At 37.2% G+C, this 18,011-nt stretch overlaps 4 protein-coding genes across 7 annotated transcripts; 2 read left to right on the top strand and 2 right to left on the bottom strand.

The window, feature by feature from the left end:
- Positions 1-58: 58 nt before the first annotated feature.
- On the bottom strand, positions 59-1,982 carry LOC145912519 (radial spoke head 14 homolog). The gene is made up of 6 exons (XM_083000013.1): positions 1,729-1,982; positions 1,513-1,658; positions 1,196-1,271; positions 974-1,134; positions 716-920; positions 59-534 (listed from the first exon to the last, which is right to left on the bottom strand). Exons 1-6 carry the CDS (start codon positions 1,925-1,927, stop codon positions 293-295), a joined length of 1,029 nt encoding a protein of 342 aa, XP_082856139.1. The 5' UTR covers positions 1,928-1,982; the 3' UTR covers positions 59-292.
- A 1,574-nt stretch (positions 1,983-3,556) lies between these two features.
- LOC145912197 (uncharacterized) lies at positions 3,557-5,492 on the top strand. Its single transcript, XM_082999604.1, has 7 exons — positions 3,557-3,799; positions 3,881-4,015; positions 4,069-4,289; positions 4,345-4,460; positions 4,734-4,932; positions 5,076-5,322; positions 5,376-5,492. The coding sequence occupies exons 1-7, from the start codon at positions 3,557-3,559 to the stop codon at positions 5,490-5,492; spliced, it is 1,278 nt and encodes a 425-aa protein (XP_082855730.1).
- Positions 5,493-6,475: 983 nt separating this feature from the next.
- LOC145912465 (uncharacterized) lies at positions 6,476-9,819 on the top strand. Of its 2 annotated transcripts, none has more exons than XM_082999936.1 (2): positions 6,476-8,012; positions 9,729-9,819. In XM_082999936.1, exons 1-2 carry the CDS (start codon positions 7,287-7,289, stop codon positions 9,768-9,770), a joined length of 768 nt encoding a protein of 255 aa, XP_082856062.1. In that variant the 5' UTR covers positions 6,476-7,286; the 3' UTR covers positions 9,771-9,819. The 2 variants fall into 2 exon arrangements, with proteins under 2 accessions (XP_082856062.1, XP_082856061.1); XM_082999935.1 differs by lacking the exon at positions 9,729-9,819 and adding an exon at positions 8,452-8,714.
- LOC145912464 (acyl-CoA dehydrogenase family member 10-like) lies at positions 8,829-17,997 on the bottom strand. 3 transcript variants are annotated; one of them, XM_082999932.1, is made up of 21 exons: positions 17,709-17,997; positions 17,228-17,376; positions 16,920-17,111; positions 16,699-16,857; positions 16,262-16,569; positions 16,086-16,209; positions 15,838-15,964; positions 15,303-15,453; positions 15,011-15,156; positions 14,679-14,852; positions 14,414-14,578; positions 14,143-14,306; positions 13,888-14,028; positions 13,661-13,798; positions 13,448-13,595; positions 10,674-10,906; positions 10,432-10,515; positions 10,217-10,360; positions 10,067-10,160; positions 9,841-10,008; positions 8,829-9,566 (listed from the first exon to the last, which is right to left on the bottom strand). In XM_082999932.1, exons 1-20 carry the CDS (start codon positions 17,851-17,853, stop codon positions 9,890-9,892), a joined length of 3,105 nt encoding a protein of 1,034 aa, XP_082856058.1. In that variant the 5' UTR covers positions 17,854-17,997; the 3' UTR covers positions 8,829-9,566; positions 9,841-9,889. The 3 variants fall into 3 exon arrangements, with proteins under 3 accessions (XP_082856058.1, XP_082856057.1, XP_082856060.1); XM_082999931.1 differs by lacking the exon at positions 8,829-9,566 and having other exon boundaries at positions 9,577-10,008; XM_082999934.1 differs by lacking the exon at positions 8,829-9,566 and having other exon boundaries at positions 9,577-10,008; positions 10,716-10,906.
- Positions 17,998-18,011: the final 14 nt, after the last annotated feature.

Raw genomic sequence — 18,011 nt, 5'->3', positions numbered from 1 at the left:
TTGTATAACACATTGAACTTTGACATATTTTTTATTTTTCACAAACAAGCGTTGTTGCAGAAAATGCAGATGAAAAACAAAGAATACTTGGTAAATAAATTGCGTTGTTTTTCACAGAATAAGTGTAGAGATTTACATTAGTGAGTGTGATTTCTGCAACATCATCATGCATCTGTTTCATGTGGAAATATCTTTTAAGTGCTTTGCAGGAAAGACAGTGCTTTAAACAAATTTAGGCAATAAATCATAAAAAGTACAAATGGAAAATATCCCATTCAATGCATGATGGTAACTATGGTTTCCAGGTTATGACCTTGAGTGCGATCTGTGCTGCATTGGCCACAGCTGCACTATCCATGTCATGTTCTCTGTCCTTAATATCTTCAACAAGCTCGATCAGAACTTTTCTGCCCTCTGGTGCTTCCGACAACATTGTAAGAGCTTTTATTGCGTAAAGTCTTGTCTCGGACGTCGGAGAGTTGACGAGGTTTAACAACGAAGGAATTGCCCCTGACTTTATTGAAGCATATTTGCCTAAAATAGAAAAGCAAGATAAACCAACACTGTATATGGTACTAAGGTACCCAAATTAAACAAGTTTGTAAAGTGAACAGCAGATATGTATTGTTGTGGCCCCAGCAAATTATCCAAATGCACAATTTACTAAAAAGTTATCATGCGACAGATTTACAAAGCTACATGACATGAATACAACCTTGTGTTGTTATGGCAATTGTCATCAGGGCTCCGGCAGCATTTGTTTTTACTTCATTTTCAACATCAGTCAACAACCGTACAAGCAGTGGGATTATCGCCTGATCTGCGCATGCTGCTTCTTTACCCACTAGTGGAACACTAACATCCATTAAATCCCGTGCAGCAGAGCCTCGTATTGATGGTACATCATGACTTAAAAGCTCCTGGAGTAAGAAGTTTATTGCATTTACTTAAATGTTGGCAAGCAAGATCTTACTGTGAGGACAGGCAAAATCCCAGAGTTCAGAGCCGTCACAGCATCAACTCTCATACAAAAGTGAAGAGTGTCGAGGATAAATTCTTTGATCTCATCCAGTTCTGAACCAAGTTTTTTAACAAGTTTGGGAATAAGTTTGGCTTCAACTATTCCAATGGCACCTAAACAAATAAAAATAATTTGTGTTTTATGGCTGCTTTTCTTTGTGCATCAAAAACAAACCTGATGGTATTTCTGAAAGCATTTTTGTGGCTTGGTGAGCATTTTTTCTCACAATATCAACTTCATCATCAAATAACTGTGAAACAAATTTGCTTTTTATCAAACAGATAATTTAGTTTTGTATATGGCACAACTATCGTGTCGTTTAATAAAAGTACCCAAGCAGAAATATTTTTAAAAATAAAGAAGAACATGTAAGTGACTTTAAAGTAGCTACAGTTGAAGTTGCAGGATGTGCAAGACCTGGTTTCAGCTATTTGGACACAAAGGGTTCATGTTGAACGAAAAAGTTTATTGATAAATGTTGTAAACCTTACAGCAGCCACAGGCAGAATAACTTCAAACTCCAGAAAAGCGTTTCTTCCAACATTATGGGTTGCCATTGTGTAAAGAACCTCAGTTGATTTGTGCCTCACTGTGCTGTCCTTGTCTTTCAACAACTTTTTCAGGCTTTCCACACAACCTGTATCACATCAACCAATCATGGTTCAAAATCAGATTTCAAAATACTTCAAACAAATATTAAAACCCACCGACGTCGATGGCTTCATAAACTTTTTCTGGATCATGTACAAGATCACATAATGTCATCAATGCACGCTGTCTTAATATCAAGGTACCATCATTTAATTCTCTATTTAACTTCGGCAACGCTCGATTGCCAAAAGCTAACTGGGCTTTAGTTGCATCAATATTAGGGGGGAGACCAAAGGAAATTCTACTGGTTGCCATTTTACACGTTCAGATAATTTACAAAATTCAAAACAACTCCGAAAAGCTTCACACATTGTTGCCATGACAGCGTGTATATTGGCTTCTTTCCAGCTGTAGACCAACTTTAAGCGAAAATGATTTGTTTGTAATTTTACAGATATGCCGTAATTCCAACAAATATTCAACAAATTTCAGGAATTGAAATGAGACATAAGGACCGGCTAACTTTATGAAAAAGTTGCTGCATCCAGATATAAATTTTCGCACTTGAATGGATTGTTTTGGAAAATACAAATGATTTCAAACTTTCATAAGATCTTGTCCGAGTTGTTCTTGTTTTTCACATTTTTACCAGTCTTCTGTATAGCAACAGGCAGTTGTGTTACGTATTTGTTTACGAAAGTCGTTGTTTTTTGGTGATATAGAAATGTTTATATAAAGCATAGATTCCCCACAGACAACTTCGATTCGTCTTTGGATCGTGGCACTAAAATTTAGTGATGCACCGAAACAGCAATTTTTTTATTCGGCCCAAACCGAAAATTCGGCAAAAGTTGCCGAATAAATTCGGCCGAATAAACCGAAACTAAATTTGGTATATCATCTCTTTCAACGCAATAAATTTAAACAAAACATGTGCTGGAATGCATCTGATCTTAACATACAACCTTTTGTTGGCACTTAAAGAATGCTGTACCAACTTCTTAAAGTTGATTTCGATGACAATTAACAACTAAATCACACCAGTACAGTTTGAACTATGATTCTAAACTTTGCGCATTAGCGTTATATGCAGTAAAAAAGTTTCTGTTTCTGCCGAATTTCGCAAAAATATTCGGCCGAACCCGAATAATTATAAAAAACTTGGTTTCGGCTGAACAAATTCGGCAAACCGAACTTTCGGTGCATCCCTACTAAAATTCTTGCAACTAGTGATTAACTTAGGATGCCGAATTGTATGCGAAATATATCAGAAACAACATAACGACAAATAACTTCGGGTTTCTCTTATATAACCTGTTATAAAATCAGATACCAAGTCTTTGTCGCCGATATGTATATTTGCAGCTTGCGATATTTATTCAAAAAGTTTTAACTAACAGCATGCAAAAAAATATGTTTCGCACAATTACTAATAACCAAAAAGTAATGTTTGCGGATTTCATTCATCGTAACCTCCTCACCAGTTAGTGAGGAGTCACGTGACTTCGAACAACTAATTTGTAAAAAATACTTCTGGGATTCTCCGAACCCCTATTACTATGGAAACAAGCATTGTGTACTTCCTGGGTTCGGTAAGTGTTTTTACTGAAGGCAAACGACTCGATTGTTAGGTAACAAAAGCTCAAGAACACTCGAGCGGTTTCTGAAGCATGAGCAAACGTCCATGAAGAGTTCGGTCATTCTCAGACTTCTGCGGTGGATTCTTCACAGTTTCAATGTTTTCCCAAACCTCGGACGTAAGATTGCTGTTGTGTTCGGAATGTTTGTTTGATGTATTTGTTGTAAATGTTTATGTAATAATTGTTTATGTATTAAATGTTTATGCAATAAATGTTTATGTATTTTAAATAAAGCTCAGCTGGCAATCGGTTTGCAAAAAAATACTTCTCATGATTTTAAATAACTTTTAACGTGTCAAGACTAATGGATGAGCGGAGCGCAAGAACCGAATCGGTCGTCGAAGCTTACGTATGTGATGACGTCACAGTTGTGAAATCGGATACAGTCGGAAAACCTCGGATGGGTTTGGGATCAACAACCAACGAGAACATTGCGTTGAGAAGAAATTACAGAGAGATGGAAGAATTGTGGAAGAAGCAGAGGATTTTGTCGGAGGAGAGGGAGTGGATTATCAAACTCATTGACCTTTATTCCAAATCCGTTCAGGTGAGGATAATGTCATAGAAATATTATCAATCGCCACCAAGTGACAGGTCACGCGTCAATAACTCGCCAACAAACTTCCAGGTTAATTACAAACGTCTCACTAAGCGAGTGAGCAGAATAAAATCTCATCTTAGTGATGAAGAAATCAAAGAAATGGAAAATGATCTTCAGAAAAGAGAGTTTGCCGAAAAATACAGAAAATTGCTCAGAGAGCAGGTGATACTTTATCTAAATCAATTACATATTTGGAAATATATTTTTTTCATCAGCCAACAGAGAAATACCAACACCCTGATTGTGACGTCACAAACAAGGAGAAAAGCGAACAATCCCAATCCAACAAAAAGACAAAACTTGGTGAAGTTTGCGCCCTTAATGTCATAAAAGAGGAAGAATGCGTGATTGATGACGCAACAAACAACAACGAAATCCGAACGGATGAAACTTCCCCACAAGGAACTTCAAGCCAGCCACAGAACAAACGACTCAGGTTCGAAACCATTCGTTTGTTATTTGCATAAAAATATTTCAATTATTTTACACAGCGTTAGTTCTGTTCGAAGTCATACGTCACAATGCAATCGCCGTTCTTCCCGTTCCAGTTCTTCAAGTTGGAAACAAAGACCAGAAACTTGTCCAAACCCAAGCGGTCATTCCAGCGGTAAATAGTGGCGTCATATCCGGTCGTCTGTACTTGAATTCAAACCTTTCGTAAAAACAAAATGTCTTTATAATTGAAGACAGACGACTTAGGATTATTTATCACCATTTCGTGCTTATCCGTTACTGAGTCTCTGTCAGCCATAGAGATCATACAGGCGATTCATAGAAATCAAACTCTCATCTTTCGTAAAAACGCGCGCTTTCTGTGTGTTGTCACGTGTTCGCCAAGAGCACAAACAACAAAATATCGTCGACGGTTAATTTCTTTCAGGCGAGGAGGAATCGAGTTTTGCGATGAACGACATCATCCCCAGTCTCGAAGATCTTCTCGATCAACTCCACAACATTAAACCTCAGCAGTTCTATGAAAACCAACGGAAACTTAAACTTTACGATATCCAACTTTTGGGAGAAGAGCTTGAAACAAGGAAGGGCGACCTCTTCCGGGCAGTCGACGATATTATCAACTGGTATGATTTCTATGAACACTGTACACATACAAGGACATGCTTTTCAATTGAAAAACACACGATATGTCTTTTTTGCCCCTGCAATTCCATTCTTGTGTATTTACAATAAAATGTTTAAATTCACAAACCCCGTCGATTGTCAGGGATAAAAAAGAAACAAAGGAAGAAGAGGAGGAGAGAAAAAAGAGAGAAGAGGAAGAAAGGAAACCAGTGAAGCGTAAAACATCATTCATGCGTTCAGTTCTACGAAATTTCTCGATGGAACTCATGATGAAAACTGTTCAATACGGATGGACAGACATCGGACAATGCCGATACTTGCGTAACAGAGGAGGCGATGACATCACAGACACAGGCGGGGTTAATACCCTTGCCAAGGACACCATGAAGGTAACGTTGATCGGGATGGTGGAAAAATTTTTGTCAAAACTGTGCAATTTCAGATAAGCCTTGACGGGCCGCCCGAACCACCAGAAGGAGCTAGAGGGCCTACGCGCGATCCAGGTTTTGATGAAAATGGAAAAATGATTCGAACTGCAGACTTGCTCGGTCTTAAATAAATTTCACTTTCAATCGTTGAACCTGGAGCTTTAACACAAACAAAACTTTCTAAAATTAACGATTTTAGCAACGAATGGGGGGGGGGGGGGGGGGGGGTTAAATGTCGTCGTGTTATGTACTTTGTTACGTCACTATGATGTGTGGGGGTTTAGAAAGAATTTTGTTAAACATTAAGTTGTAAGTTTGTTGGCACTTTGCCCAGCAGTTTTGGTTGGAAAGGCGCAACGTAAGGAATAAATAAAAATTTAACGCCTTAAACACGTTCTGAACCAAATTACTTCAAAAATACGACTGAATTGTACAGAGACATCAAAAATACGAGATTATTACGTCACACAGGATCTTATATCACTCAATTATGTGCTAATGAATCGAAATGAGTTGCGGGCTGCCTCGTTGACTCCTGAGACTAAAATTCTCGAAAGGCGTCGTTCGAAAATGGTCGACTTGATAATGCGACATCGATTATCTGATTATGACGTGTCACAATGAAAAGAGAAATCCATTGTTTGTTGTTCACGTTGCAATACCACGTTTGTTAACCTCACAATTGCTTTTGTTGCTAATAAAGGTGAATGAATTTTCCTTTGTAGTTAACAGAAAGTGTATCAGCGGCAGCAAGACGTACAGAACATGGTTTGCGATGTTTTTGTTCGTTTTCGGGGAATGAATGGGTTCTTACGGGGTATAAATATCTCTTTAACAAAATCCTGAACAAAATTACAGATAAAATTATTGTTAATTTACCGGAAAATATAAAATCAAACTTTCGTTTGACAGGGAATCGACCAACTTTGTACAATATCTGAAGCCAAACTTCTTTTCATATCAACAAGTTAAATTTAACTTGTTCCGGTTCCGTTACAAGCATAAAAAACACCTCAGTATGACGTCACAGACGCTGCATTATTACGAACAAACACCCATCGGTAAAATCAAACACTTCACACAACTTTAAAGAACAAATTTGATGATAATCACACGATTTCATGCTGCGTTCGGAAGATTTTCACCTTTGTCGCACCGCCACGTGTGAAAATAACATCTTTCTGAAGTGACTAATTGGAAAAATCGTGCAAAAACCTCCTCACGCGTCGTTACACACGTCACAATAACATATGTCGTCACCGCTTGTTACGTCACGCCGTGCGATTAATTTTCTGTGTGCGATTACCTTGTTGTCGCATTTATCTTTTGTTGAAAAAAAAAATGTTTTGTTGAAAAAAAAATTTGCTGGCGGAAGAAAATAGGTTTGGATGAAAATATTCGATTGAAGAAATCGGAAAAAGTTTTTTTCTGTGTTTATTTCGTCGAAGCGGATCCACCTGCAGCATTCGTGCTAAATACACCCGAAAAAAAGAAGATGTTTAGTTGTTGAAGAAACGTTTGAAGCGTATAGGAAGGGCGAACACAGAAGATTTGTGTGGGAAAAAAGAAACGCGGAATTTCGCAGGGAGAAAAATTACGAGTTCACCGCACATCGCCCCTTTGTGATGTCACAGTAGTAAATCGCGCGCTGCACGCTCTCATCTTCACATGATAACGTTGGTGGTGCAGTCGAGTGTTCAGGGATTTCAGATCAGTTGAAGTTTGCAATGAATATTGCCAGATAGTTTTGATCAAAACATAGACAGGTTTTCATTATTTTTAGTCATTTACGATCAGCGTAGATTTAGCATAGATTTGATGAATGTCAGAAACTTTGTGCGGATTTTATTCCAAAAATTCGAAACCAGGAAAATAAATTTAAAGTTCGTTGGTTTTGTTTTAGTCTCGTAGACGAATTTTACCTAATGCATACGTTCAACCTCCAATCACCGTACGCCACGTCACAGTGCCAACAATCACTGGCCAGAACAACTGAAAGCCCGTGGAAGATTTCCAACACTCAAGTATCTCATTATGACGTCAACAATGCAGTTCATTATTATGTTGATGAGTCTTCGAAATCGGTGTCCGATTCTTCACAAGACGAAAGTTGTTTTTACTACAACGGCATGAACCGGAGTGAGAATGCGGATAGTTACTACGGTGATTCGGATGAGGGGAAGTCTTTGTTTACGTCAAGTCGTCAAGAATCCCCTAAAGTTGATCAAGTTCCACTAACTTCCACATTTGACCACAATGACCCGAAGCACAGATCCCTGCAAAAATTAATCCAAACTTTCGTGGGCGGAAAAACAACGGAAGAGAGGAAAGTTGACTCTGTACAGTCGCACGCAGTCCCGACAAACACACAACAATCACAAAAACAACAAGAAAAACATTCCAAACAAAAGCAAACTGAATCAGATTTTTCGGAGAAGAAAGAACAAGAAAATCCGAAGGAATCCGAAACAAATCCGAAGGAATCCGAAACAAAAGATCGGAAATGTTCAAAGTCGAAACGTCACAGGACGAGGTTCGCTCCATCCCAACTTAACGAATTGGAACGAAGTTTTTCTACAACTCATTATCCGGATATTTTTATGAGAGAGGAGCTGGCGCTCCGGATCGGGCTCACAGAGTCACGTGTTCAGGTATACGTCAGAGTCGTAAAAAAACTTTCAATTTTTTTAAACTAAAATCAGTTAAATTTGTTAAAGTCTCGGCTAATTTAATTTCTGTGTCGAAAATAGTCTTTTGTCAAATTAAATATTCAATTCTGTGTCATTTGCGACAGATTTTGTGGAACGCAATTAATTATTCATTTAATTTTGGCAGAACTCCGTTGTTTTGTTGATGGTTCAGCGGAGTATCGCCATTTGACACGTAATCACTGCCGACCTAGTATTTTGGGCAAAAACAGATTTGTTTAGAGTTTAAACCTTCGTAGACCCAGAAACATTCCATTAGCATTGTTTAAACTAGACACAAAAAAACACATCTAAATATAAGGGTTTGAATATTGGGTTAAAAAAATATTAACTTTTCAAATCCTGAAGTTGGTTTTGAATGATGATAATTTTTTATGTTTAGGTTTGGTTTCAGAATCGCAGAGCAAAATGGAAGAAACGCAAAGCGGTCACAACTTCGTCCAACATCTGGAATTTTCACCCTCCATCGGCGGCAAACTCATTCCCATTTTCCGCCCAAACCTACTCCCATTCCCCGACCTCATCGACTTTTACAAGGGAGAGTTTTTACAGTTTGCATGGAGCGAGTGAAGGTAAATGTTATTGAACTTGAAGCAGATTGCTGTTGTTCTAAACCATTGTTTTTTGTTTTTGAAGAGCAAAGCTTTCCCAATTACACAAACGCGAACATCCCCAATGTGACGATGCAAACATCCAGTGACGTCACTATTTATGACGCGTATCGCCTGCAGCACGCAAAACAAGTGGGTTTTGATAACAAGTTATTTAATGGCCGGTTTATCATATTTTATTTTTTAGTTTGAATATTCATCAAACGACCCTTCCTACTTTAATGACGCAACATCGCGCCGTGCTGACGTAAATCTGATGATGTCATGCGAGAAAAAAGTTTCAAGTTCAACGGAGGCATTCGAATACAATCCAGCGGAGAACGTATGTGAAAATTTATACTTGGGTCAATTCTGAGTTTATCCCAAATATTTCAGTCGCTCTTTGCGACTACAATTGTTGATCGTTCGAGCGTTGCTCATTGATAATTGTCTTTATTGTCGACATTCTTCATCTTTCGTTGTGACGTCATATTGTGCGCCGCATTGTCTGTTATTCGTTAATTGACAAAACAAATAAAAAGCTGGTTACGTCGCTCGATCTTGTTTGCGTATTTTTGGGAAATCACCTGTTACGTCATAAACTGCATCTGTTACATTTTAACTCAAACCGCGGAGAAGAGAACAGATTTTTACGAGTGCTTTGTGACATCACAAACATATGCACTAAAGGAGGTGTTACGAAACAATCTGCACGCTTTCAGGATGTGCAGCCATGCAGAACCCGTTTATCACGTCATGGTTGTCTATAGCGACGTAACATTCGCGCCAAAACGTGATGGATTGTTGTTTTCATTATGCGTAAATAATTTGCATTAAACGCGCGAAACCCACGTGACCAGTGCGACATCATCCGGGCGCTGATGGAATCAGTGTTAGAAGTATTTTCCTAAAACGAAATTTTATTGTTTTAAAATTTCGCAGGGAAAAATTGGAAAGTTTTCAGTAACAGATAATCACAATAATTGAAAAAAGATGACTCATTATCCGGATTTTTTTTATGAGAGAGGAGCTTGCGCTTCGGATCGGGCTCACAGAGTCACGTGTTCAGGTACTTAGGATAATACGTCAGAAAGTTTGCAGTAATAGATAATTACAATAATTGAAAAAGATGATATTCACTCTGCAATAAAATTTGATAAATTGTAAGTACTCTTCGCCACCTGGCGGATATCCATATAGGTCACTGTGACCGTTCGAGGGCGGAAAACATCAACCTCTAAGTTCCAGTTTTGCGATTGTCCGTTCGTGGACTTCGTCGGGGCCGTCAGCGATCCGCAAAGCACGTGACCAAATATAGAACATTGCAAGAGGGAAATCCCCCGACAAACCTGAAACAACCAATATAACAATTTTCCATAATTCCGCTTCGAAATTATCTCGACTCACCAGCGGCACCAAACGATTGCATAGCTCTGTCGATGACACGTGACACGGCGCTGGGAACGGCGACTTTGATCATTGCAATTTCCTTCCGTGCAGCCTGGACGGAAAAACATCCACAAAACTCAGTAATTCATCCTGACGACCACAACCCACCTTGTTCCCATACAAATCCATCATTCTAGCTGTTTTGAGGACGAGCAAACGACACTGATCGATTTCAATCCGCGAGGTGGCGATGCTGCGCAACACTGTGTCACGCTCCACTAGAGGGCGACCAAACGTCACTCGTGATTTAACCTGAATATTTCAATCAGAAATTCCACAATCTACTGTTTGTTCCAACTATTGTGACGTCATAATATTCTCACCCTCTCTTTCATTAAGTCGAGTGATCTTTCCGCTGATCCGATTAACCTCATGCAGTGGTGGATCCGACCTGGACCCAACCGAGCCTAAATAATCATGACGTCATGACTACGGGGGTTAAACCAGGTTATTTAAATCAAAGACCCATTTTTGGGTTGGCGATATTTGTTGATAAATTAGGGCATGGGTAATTGAGGCTCGATCTTTACGACAAAAACAACCCAACTTCCCTCTCAACATTAACCTGGTTATCACCGACCGAATCGGTGTGAAATGTTTCCCTCACTTGAGCAATCTTGAATCCATCGCCCAAACCAAGAATTACGTTAAATTTAGGAACGATCACGTCATCAAAAATGACCTCTCCGTGACCTACAGGTGCGTCATCAGCTCCGAGCACAGTAAGAGGTCGTATTATTTTCACACCGGGTGAATCGGCGGGAACAATCACCATACTCTGCTGTCGGTGCAAATCCGCTGAAAAAATTTAGATCATGAAGTTTTGCAAAACTAAAAGATATTTTCAAAAAATTACGATTTCGTAAATGAAAAAATATCCAATTAACAGATAGTAAATACATCAAACCCCATAACGAAGAAAATCACTGTTTTTTCACTATAGAGTGATTTGATATCAAATCACCAAATTTAAATCACATTTCTGACCTGACCCTTTTCAAATTCAATGAAATTTACACAGCAGCTTTAGGATGATAAAATAACTAAAAGTTCAAAATTTTACAAAAAATGATGAAGTACTTTTTGAGATATCGCGGACATTTCTTGATGGATTTCTACAATGTTGGGCTCGTTTTGAAGGTAAAGGGAAGGCCTTACAGATTAGGCTAACAAAATTTTTTTTACAATGCAGTAAACAAAATTTTAGTTAACCTTTACGGGGTCATAACGTAAATGTATCATCTTAAAAAAAATATTTTCTGACAAAATGTTGACTGTATCATAATAATGCAATAACACCAAAAATTTTGAAGGAAAAATTAAAGCTTAACAACTTAAGAAGCAAACACATAAATGGTAATTTTTTTATACATTGCCTGTACTTGCGTTTCTTATTATTCACATGCAATGAAAAAGTGCTGTGTAAATATGTTATTTTCACAAGCTGAAGAATCTTTCCAACCTAACATATTTATATGAGCAGCATGGTAGAGTACATAAGATTAATATATTACTTGGTAACAAAAGTTATGTAAGATAAACCACATTATACATAAAAAAAATCTCGTTTAATGACATGTGCATTTATGTGCGTGTTATCAAGATATAGCATTGTTTGTGAAGTTTTCTGACAATATGAGCAGTAATACCAGCTAAGTTTGTGATGTTTTGGATTCTGGCCAGTTCAGGAAGACACAGCATAAGACTGAAGTGTCCAATGTGAAAAGGCAAAAGGAAGCACATAACCAGTTTCACAGCATGATATCTGGGAGTTAATTGCCCAGATAAAAAGGTCCGAAATTTACAGCACAGCATAAAGTAGTTGTTTTATTTACATTCAACAATTAATATGAAGGAAAGAGTAAGACTTGGGGCCATTTTAATGTCAGTTAAGTTTGTCTATTAGGTTAAAATGTATGTTCATGAGTATTAAAAAAACAGCTTGATCAGAACAGATGGCTTGTGATGTAGGTTTTATAGTAAATGAGTGCTGTGAAGGTAGCTCAACTTCATTGAATTATATTCCAACTGCTGAAGAAGTGGAATTACTTCAGTATCGTATACCAACAGACACTGTGATCACTTGTCCTGGACACAAAGCACAGTTTTTAGGAATGTATTCCCTTCGTGAAAGAAGATGTTGCAATCCATTCAAAACACAAAATACAGGCAAACCTGCAGAATAGAGTATTAACTCCTTACATTATAAAAGACGCACGAAAAACTACGGCTGATTCCATGAAAGAAATTTTGTTTACAGTGGTGTAAGTTATTTTATCAGCCAGCCTCTTCATCCACTAGCAGCAGTGTCGTAACAGAAGACTTTGAGTCGCCAACTGCAGTGATTAAAACACTAAATGAATCAATGGAAGTTCTGGATGAGTCACCAATGGTCAAAGGAAAGTTGCAGCAAAAAAGATACCCAGAAGAAGAAGTAAAATTTTTGCATCCTGCTGGCCCATCCCCTTCATTTGCCTATCCATTAACTGAAGATTCTTTGAAGATTAAGAAAGCAACCATTTTAACAAATGTCAATCCAAAAACTGCAACAGGAAGAGTATACACACTCACTCAGAAAGAACAACAGCAAGCAACAGAAACCCTTTAACTGAAGTTAAGAAAAAATAAATCTGAACAATCATTTTTTTAATATTTCCAGTTGTTTACGGCTTATTTTTAGTGCCACATATGCTATTGTATGTTATGTGTGAACTGTATTTGCACATACAGTGGAAAAAATAAATGGGGATTAGTCATTGCATGATATATGAAAGTGACATAGTAAAGTATAGCAAACGTACAAATATTGTTACCACCAAAAAGGTAAATTTTACTGTAACATTTGCCTATTAAAATTTTTGGGTGTCATGCATTATTATGACCTAACCAACATTTTGTCCAAATTGAATTTTTTTTGACATGATACATTTACGTTATGAACCCTCAAACACTAAAGAAAAATGTTTTTTTGAGGGGTTGTAATTAAAAATGTCAAAATTATTCCTGTAATTTAAAGGTATAATCAAGTAGGCCTTGTTGCAACCTTCAAAATGAGTCCAACATTGTAGAAATCCATCCAAAAATGGCTGAGATATTAGCAAAAAAACAAAATATATATCGCCATCTAGTGGCAATAAGGCTATAACTTTAAAGTATGGTATCTTGAAAAGTACATGGTCAATTTCAACGACATTTGAAACAAAGTGCGAGTGTTTGGGCTTTAGCAAGTCTATCAATTTTGGGCAAAATCCAAAAAATTCATGCTTTATGAGTCGGGTGATTTGGCATGAAATCAATCTAAAATTCAAGAGAAAACATAATAAATTCAGTGGGATGAACCTGTTGTATCATTTTTCCCCATAAATATTATCACTTTCATTCTTGGGTCAAGAAGTCCTGACGTCCACCATTTCCTTCCGTTCAAAATTAAGTTTTCATTTTCTTCTTTAATCGAGGCTTGAATGTTGGTTGCATCGGATGAAGCAACCTGCATAGATTGTGGATAGTTCTAAAGCAACCAATCACAGTTCAGAACCATATCACATTACTAACATCTGGTTCGGTCATTGCAAAACAACTTCTTATTTCACCAGAAAGAAGTGGTTTTAGCCATTTTTCCTTTTGCTCATTGGATCCAAACTGTGCTAAGATTTCCATGTTTCCAGTGTCTGGGGCCGAACAGTTAAAAGCCTTCAGGAAATAACAACATGTCAAAATTGGTGATTTTCGGGCGACCACATGAGTCTTATGTTTTATGTCCCAAGCAAATAAAGTCTAACCTCTGGTGCATAAGAACTTCTTCCCATAATTTCACACAGAAAGGCGTACTCAACATTTGTCAGTCCGGCTCCATATTCTCCGCTTGGGTCGCTCTCCTTTGGGAGGAATAGATTCCACAAACCTTCGGATCTGGATTTTTTCTTAACAAATACGTGGGATAAAACTAACATCCTTCACATTAACACAATCTCACACTTCTCAAAAACAACAAGATGTCATAAATTTTGTTTAATTTAAAAGTTTACATAAATTACCTTATTTTCTTCCATTAGAGGGTGGATCGTCCACTTCACAGACGACAACCCATGATCTCGAAACACATTTTCATTAGGGTAAATGTTTTCTTCCATAAAATGTTCTAATTTCTTGTGCAAAGTTTGAACTTCTGAGCTCAAAGCTGAAACATCCAGAGGGATATCTGAAATTAGTTTTCATTTAATTGCAGATTAAAGATAAATAAACATTCATAAAAACATTTATCGTTGTAAGTAATCTAAATTATTGAATCGATAGAAATCATCTCACAATTTGCTGCCTGAGTTGAATAGAGTCGTTTACCGCCACCTAGTGTATGAACATCTGTTTTATTGAAAAGACGAAATCCTTCCTTGGCAGCAAACGACCAGCCAATATCTGACATGTTTGCGGCCAATTTTCCGGCCACCGATGCCTGCGATGAACTTGCTTGACCTGAATGTATTCTTGCAATATTATAAAAATATTAGGAAAATAACACAAGAAATTTATTAATTGCTGGTTAATGTTATATATATATGAAAATTTTGCTGACCCTGTGTTGATCGTTTGTAAACTCCCTGCAAAATTGCAGCAACACGGAAATATGAAAAAGCCATATAGAAATCAAAGTTTTCAATTTTTTGAATGTTCATAATTTCACAGTAGTGGTCGATCAATTCATTATGAGAAGGAATTCCTATTTCTTGAAGGTTTAAATTCCGAAATCCTACAAAAAAAACATCGTAGAGATTTTATCACAAAACTCATGTTATCATGTGAAAATTCTGTTGCTAATTCGTAAAGACATGAATTACTTCCTGTAAGAAAGTCAAGTCCAATGTACAATATACACACATCCCACTACATTGACATCTTTCGACAAACCTGGTATAATAGGAAAATTCTGTGGGAGGAAATACGGAAGGCAACAGTAGGCAAGGTCAGATATTGGGTCGCCCAAAGTTGAAAGTTCCCAATCCAATATGGCAGAAACTTCAGGTTGATCTCGATGGTAAATAAGATTGTCGATTCTGTTAATAAATAAAAATATACTGCCGCCATTTTGTGTGAACAATAACAATTGTTTTTCAGGCTTTCTAAACATCAACAAATACAAAATACTCCAGGATCCAACAATGTATATTTTGATTAAAAGCAATCTTGATGTTCCTCCCACCTGTAATCTCCGTGGACTACTGTAGTTTGTTCATTCTGAGGTAAATGCTGGGGTAACCAAATCATCAACTGCTCCATCGATTCAATCTTCCCTGTTTCACTTGCTCTGTATTGTTTACTCCATGTCTGGACTTGGCGCTCAACATAATTTCCTGAAGAAAAAAACTTGTGACTACCCTAGTTTTAAGCAACAACGAGCTGCACTCATAAGACCTTGCAGGTCGAAACATTGTTCACTACTGTATGCAGCTCTCAATACTAAATTGTGTTGTGATATTTAAGGGCAATATTCAATATTTTCATTCCGAAATCGACCTTTTCCAACTCCACTTGTTGTCGTGACACAGATGGAAACATCACGTTTGCAGTATTACAATATAAAATAGCCTTCAAATCTATTTGAATAAGAACTGAAGATACTTATTTTGAGCGAAACATGTATTCTTAACAATAAATGCGTTTGATACAAGGCTATTTTATAGTGTAATTTAAGGGCAATGCCACAACCATTCACATGTACATTGTGACAAGCGCACCTTGCTTTCCAAAACCATTCAATTCAGCATCTTTAACATCAACTTTATGAATTCTGCATAAGTTTGAAATCATTTCTTTGTAAATATGTTTTCTTGTTTCTGGAATCATTCCTGGTAAAATTGGGTTCTGCAAAATTAATTTTAGTTTTCAAAAAAATAAAACGATGCAACAACGAACATTTGTTTTAAAGCATTTTCAACATGTCTGATGCAATTCCAAGGTTTCAGTAGAAGATGTTAGTTTATACCTTGTAAATATTGCCTTGAACTAACTCCATTAAATAAAACGGTGTCCCGATAACTGATGAGTCCTTACAAAGATCCACTAGAGGGGGCACTTTAACTCCATGTTTTCCAACGGCTTCCATCACTCTAAGAAAGTAAGAAAAGTAAAATATCCTGATCATATTTGATTGAGAGTGACCTGTATTCCCGTTCAATAGCATGAGCTGAAGGCAGCAATTTTCCTGGGGGCTTTTTACGCAGAACATATTTCGTGAACTTTGGCCCGAAGTCGATGAGGTAGGTTGGGTTCGACTGACCGTGACTAAATTGTCTCACTACTGGATTGTGGTCAGCTTCAATCCCAAGTTTGTTTATCATATATTCTGTTAATTTATCAACAGGGAATTTCATTCCTTTGCCAACAGGTTTGGTTCCCTTGGTAACGGTCGATAATGGAACATTAAGAAATTTCTCCAGTTCATTTACAGCAATATATACATCATCTACCTGAAAGCAACAAATTACTACTAATCTCATCACCATTAAACTGATTTCCATAGAAAACATATTTCACTTTTTTTTCTCAACAATCTTTAACAAAATTGCAGAAAACTTTAAATTTTTTTAAATTCATACTTTAATTGTGTGAATCCCAAGACTTTTGGCAGCAGAAATATTTGGATGCATATCATCAAGAAACACTGCCTCTGGTGGTTGAACACAAAGCCGACTCAAACACAAATTATAAATCATAGGTTTTGGTTTGTTCATTCCCTCCACTGCTGATTCAACGATCTGAAATCAAATTATTTTAACTTTTGTGCCATCCTTGGACAAACCACTAAAGCGTTACATACCACATCAAATTTTTCTCTTGCAAAAGGAAGCAGTGACCTTCCATCTGCATACTTCCAATTATTTGTGAGTAAAGCTGTTTTAATTCCACTTTCTCGGAGACAATCAACTGCATCCAATACTTCTGGAACTGGAGTTTTCATTCCATTTTCGAGGTAGGTCAAAAAGTCACGCACATCAATACGCTGGTTTGCCTGATAATTGTCCCAACAAATATTCAATTAAAATATGAAATTGACAATTCATACTGCCATGCAGTTGAGTCAAGTGAATAAAGAAGAAAGCAAAGGTTGAACAATCATGTACTCACAGTATTTGAACATTCCTCGCTAAAGACTTGCCCAAATTCCTCAGCAGTAATTTCTCCAACTTCCATTCTCATCCAAGCTCCATTGTCTCCGTATTCTTTTATACATTTCCAAATTGTTCCAGCCGGGATTTTCTTAATTGCTTCGTATTCTGTAAGAACACATCAAATTATGTCAAAGCAAATTTTCATGCTTTCATTGCAGATATCTTAGTTAATAGAAAAGATACTACAGTAATGTTGTGCCAACACTTCTATTTTTAGAATACAAATATATTTAAATAAAAACTAAAGATGCTTAATAAAGCGTAACATGTATTCTAAAATAGAAGCGTTGACATAAAGTTATCATAGCAATATTTCAAATTGAAGTTTCACTTGTGTGACGCCAAGGAAGTGTTGTTGGTCAGGTTTGGATATCGTGAAGCTAAAACATTTTCATTGATAGGTAAAATTAAGAGAAGGATAGAAAAATGAGAATAACCTTTAGTCATTGGGAAAGGGCTGGGAAGAATTACTCCTCCCATATCAAAAATAACAGCTCGACATTTTGATCTCACAGTTGTACGTTGGGTTAAGAGACGATTGAGAAATGGTAAACGGCAGAAACAACTTCTTGCAATGCTCATGATTCTGGGAGGCGACAGATTATAGACTAGCTGATACAAAAGTGCGTGGTTTTCGTCACAAGAATTGAACCCACATCACTACCACGTTGGTAATGTCATCTTAACAAATCTTCTCAAATAGACTTCATTAAACAAAACAAACTTGGTCACGCACCACC

Source organism: Ascidia mentula, chromosome 8 (assembly GCF_947561715.1).
Source record: "Ascidia mentula chromosome 8, kaAscMent1.1, whole genome shotgun sequence".
Classification (NCBI taxonomy): Eukaryota; Metazoa; Chordata; class Ascidiacea; order Phlebobranchia; family Ascidiidae; genus Ascidia; species Ascidia mentula.
The sequence above is the reverse complement of the archived record's forward strand: the minus strand, read 5'-3'. Positions and strand labels throughout refer to the sequence as shown.

What these genes read in the sequence shown, in the direction of transcription:
- LOC145912464 (XM_082999932.1), bottom strand. Translation starts at nt 17,853, where the DNA reads ATGAGCATTGCAAGAAGTTGTTTCTGCCGTTTACCATTTCTCAATCGT. An exon ending in GCTATTGAACGGGAATACAG is followed by an intron (nt 16,210 to 16,261) that starts GTCACTCTCAAT and finishes TTACTTTCTTAG; the next exon opens with AGTGATGGAAGCCGTTGGAA. An exon ending in TTACAAACGATCAACACAGG is followed by an intron (nt 14,579 to 14,678) that starts GTCAGCAAAATT and finishes GAATACATTCAG; the next exon opens with GTCAAGCAAGTTCATCGCAG.
- LOC145912465 (XM_082999935.1), top strand. Translation starts at nt 7,287, where the DNA reads ATGCATACGTTCAACCTCCAATCACCGTACGCCACGTCACAGTGCCAA. An exon ending in TCACAGAGTCACGTGTTCAG is followed by an intron (nt 8,013 to 8,451) that starts GTATACGTCAGA and finishes TTTTATGTTTAG; the next exon opens with GTTTGGTTTCAGAATCGCAG.
- LOC145912197 (XM_082999604.1), top strand. Translation starts at nt 3,557, where the DNA reads ATGGATGAGCGGAGCGCAAGAACCGAATCGGTCGTCGAAGCTTACGTA. An exon ending in GTCGACGATATTATCAACTG is followed by an intron (nt 4,933 to 5,075) that starts GTATGATTTCTA and finishes GTCGATTGTCAG; the next exon opens with GGATAAAAAAGAAACAAAGG. An exon ending in TTGCCAAGGACACCATGAAG is followed by an intron (nt 5,323 to 5,375) that starts GTAACGTTGATC and finishes GTGCAATTTCAG; the next exon opens with ATAAGCCTTGACGGGCCGCC.
- LOC145912519 (XM_083000013.1), bottom strand. Translation starts at nt 1,927, where the DNA reads ATGGCAACCAGTAGAATTTCCTTTGGTCTCCCCCCTAATATTGATGCA. An exon ending in TTATGAAGCCATCGACGTCG is followed by an intron (nt 1,659 to 1,728) that starts GTGGGTTTTAAT and finishes GATGTGATACAG; the next exon opens with GTTGTGTGGAAAGCCTGAAA. An exon ending in GGATTTTGCCTGTCCTCACA is followed by an intron (nt 921 to 973) that starts GTAAGATCTTGC and finishes TTCTTACTCCAG; the next exon opens with GAGCTTTTAAGTCATGATGT.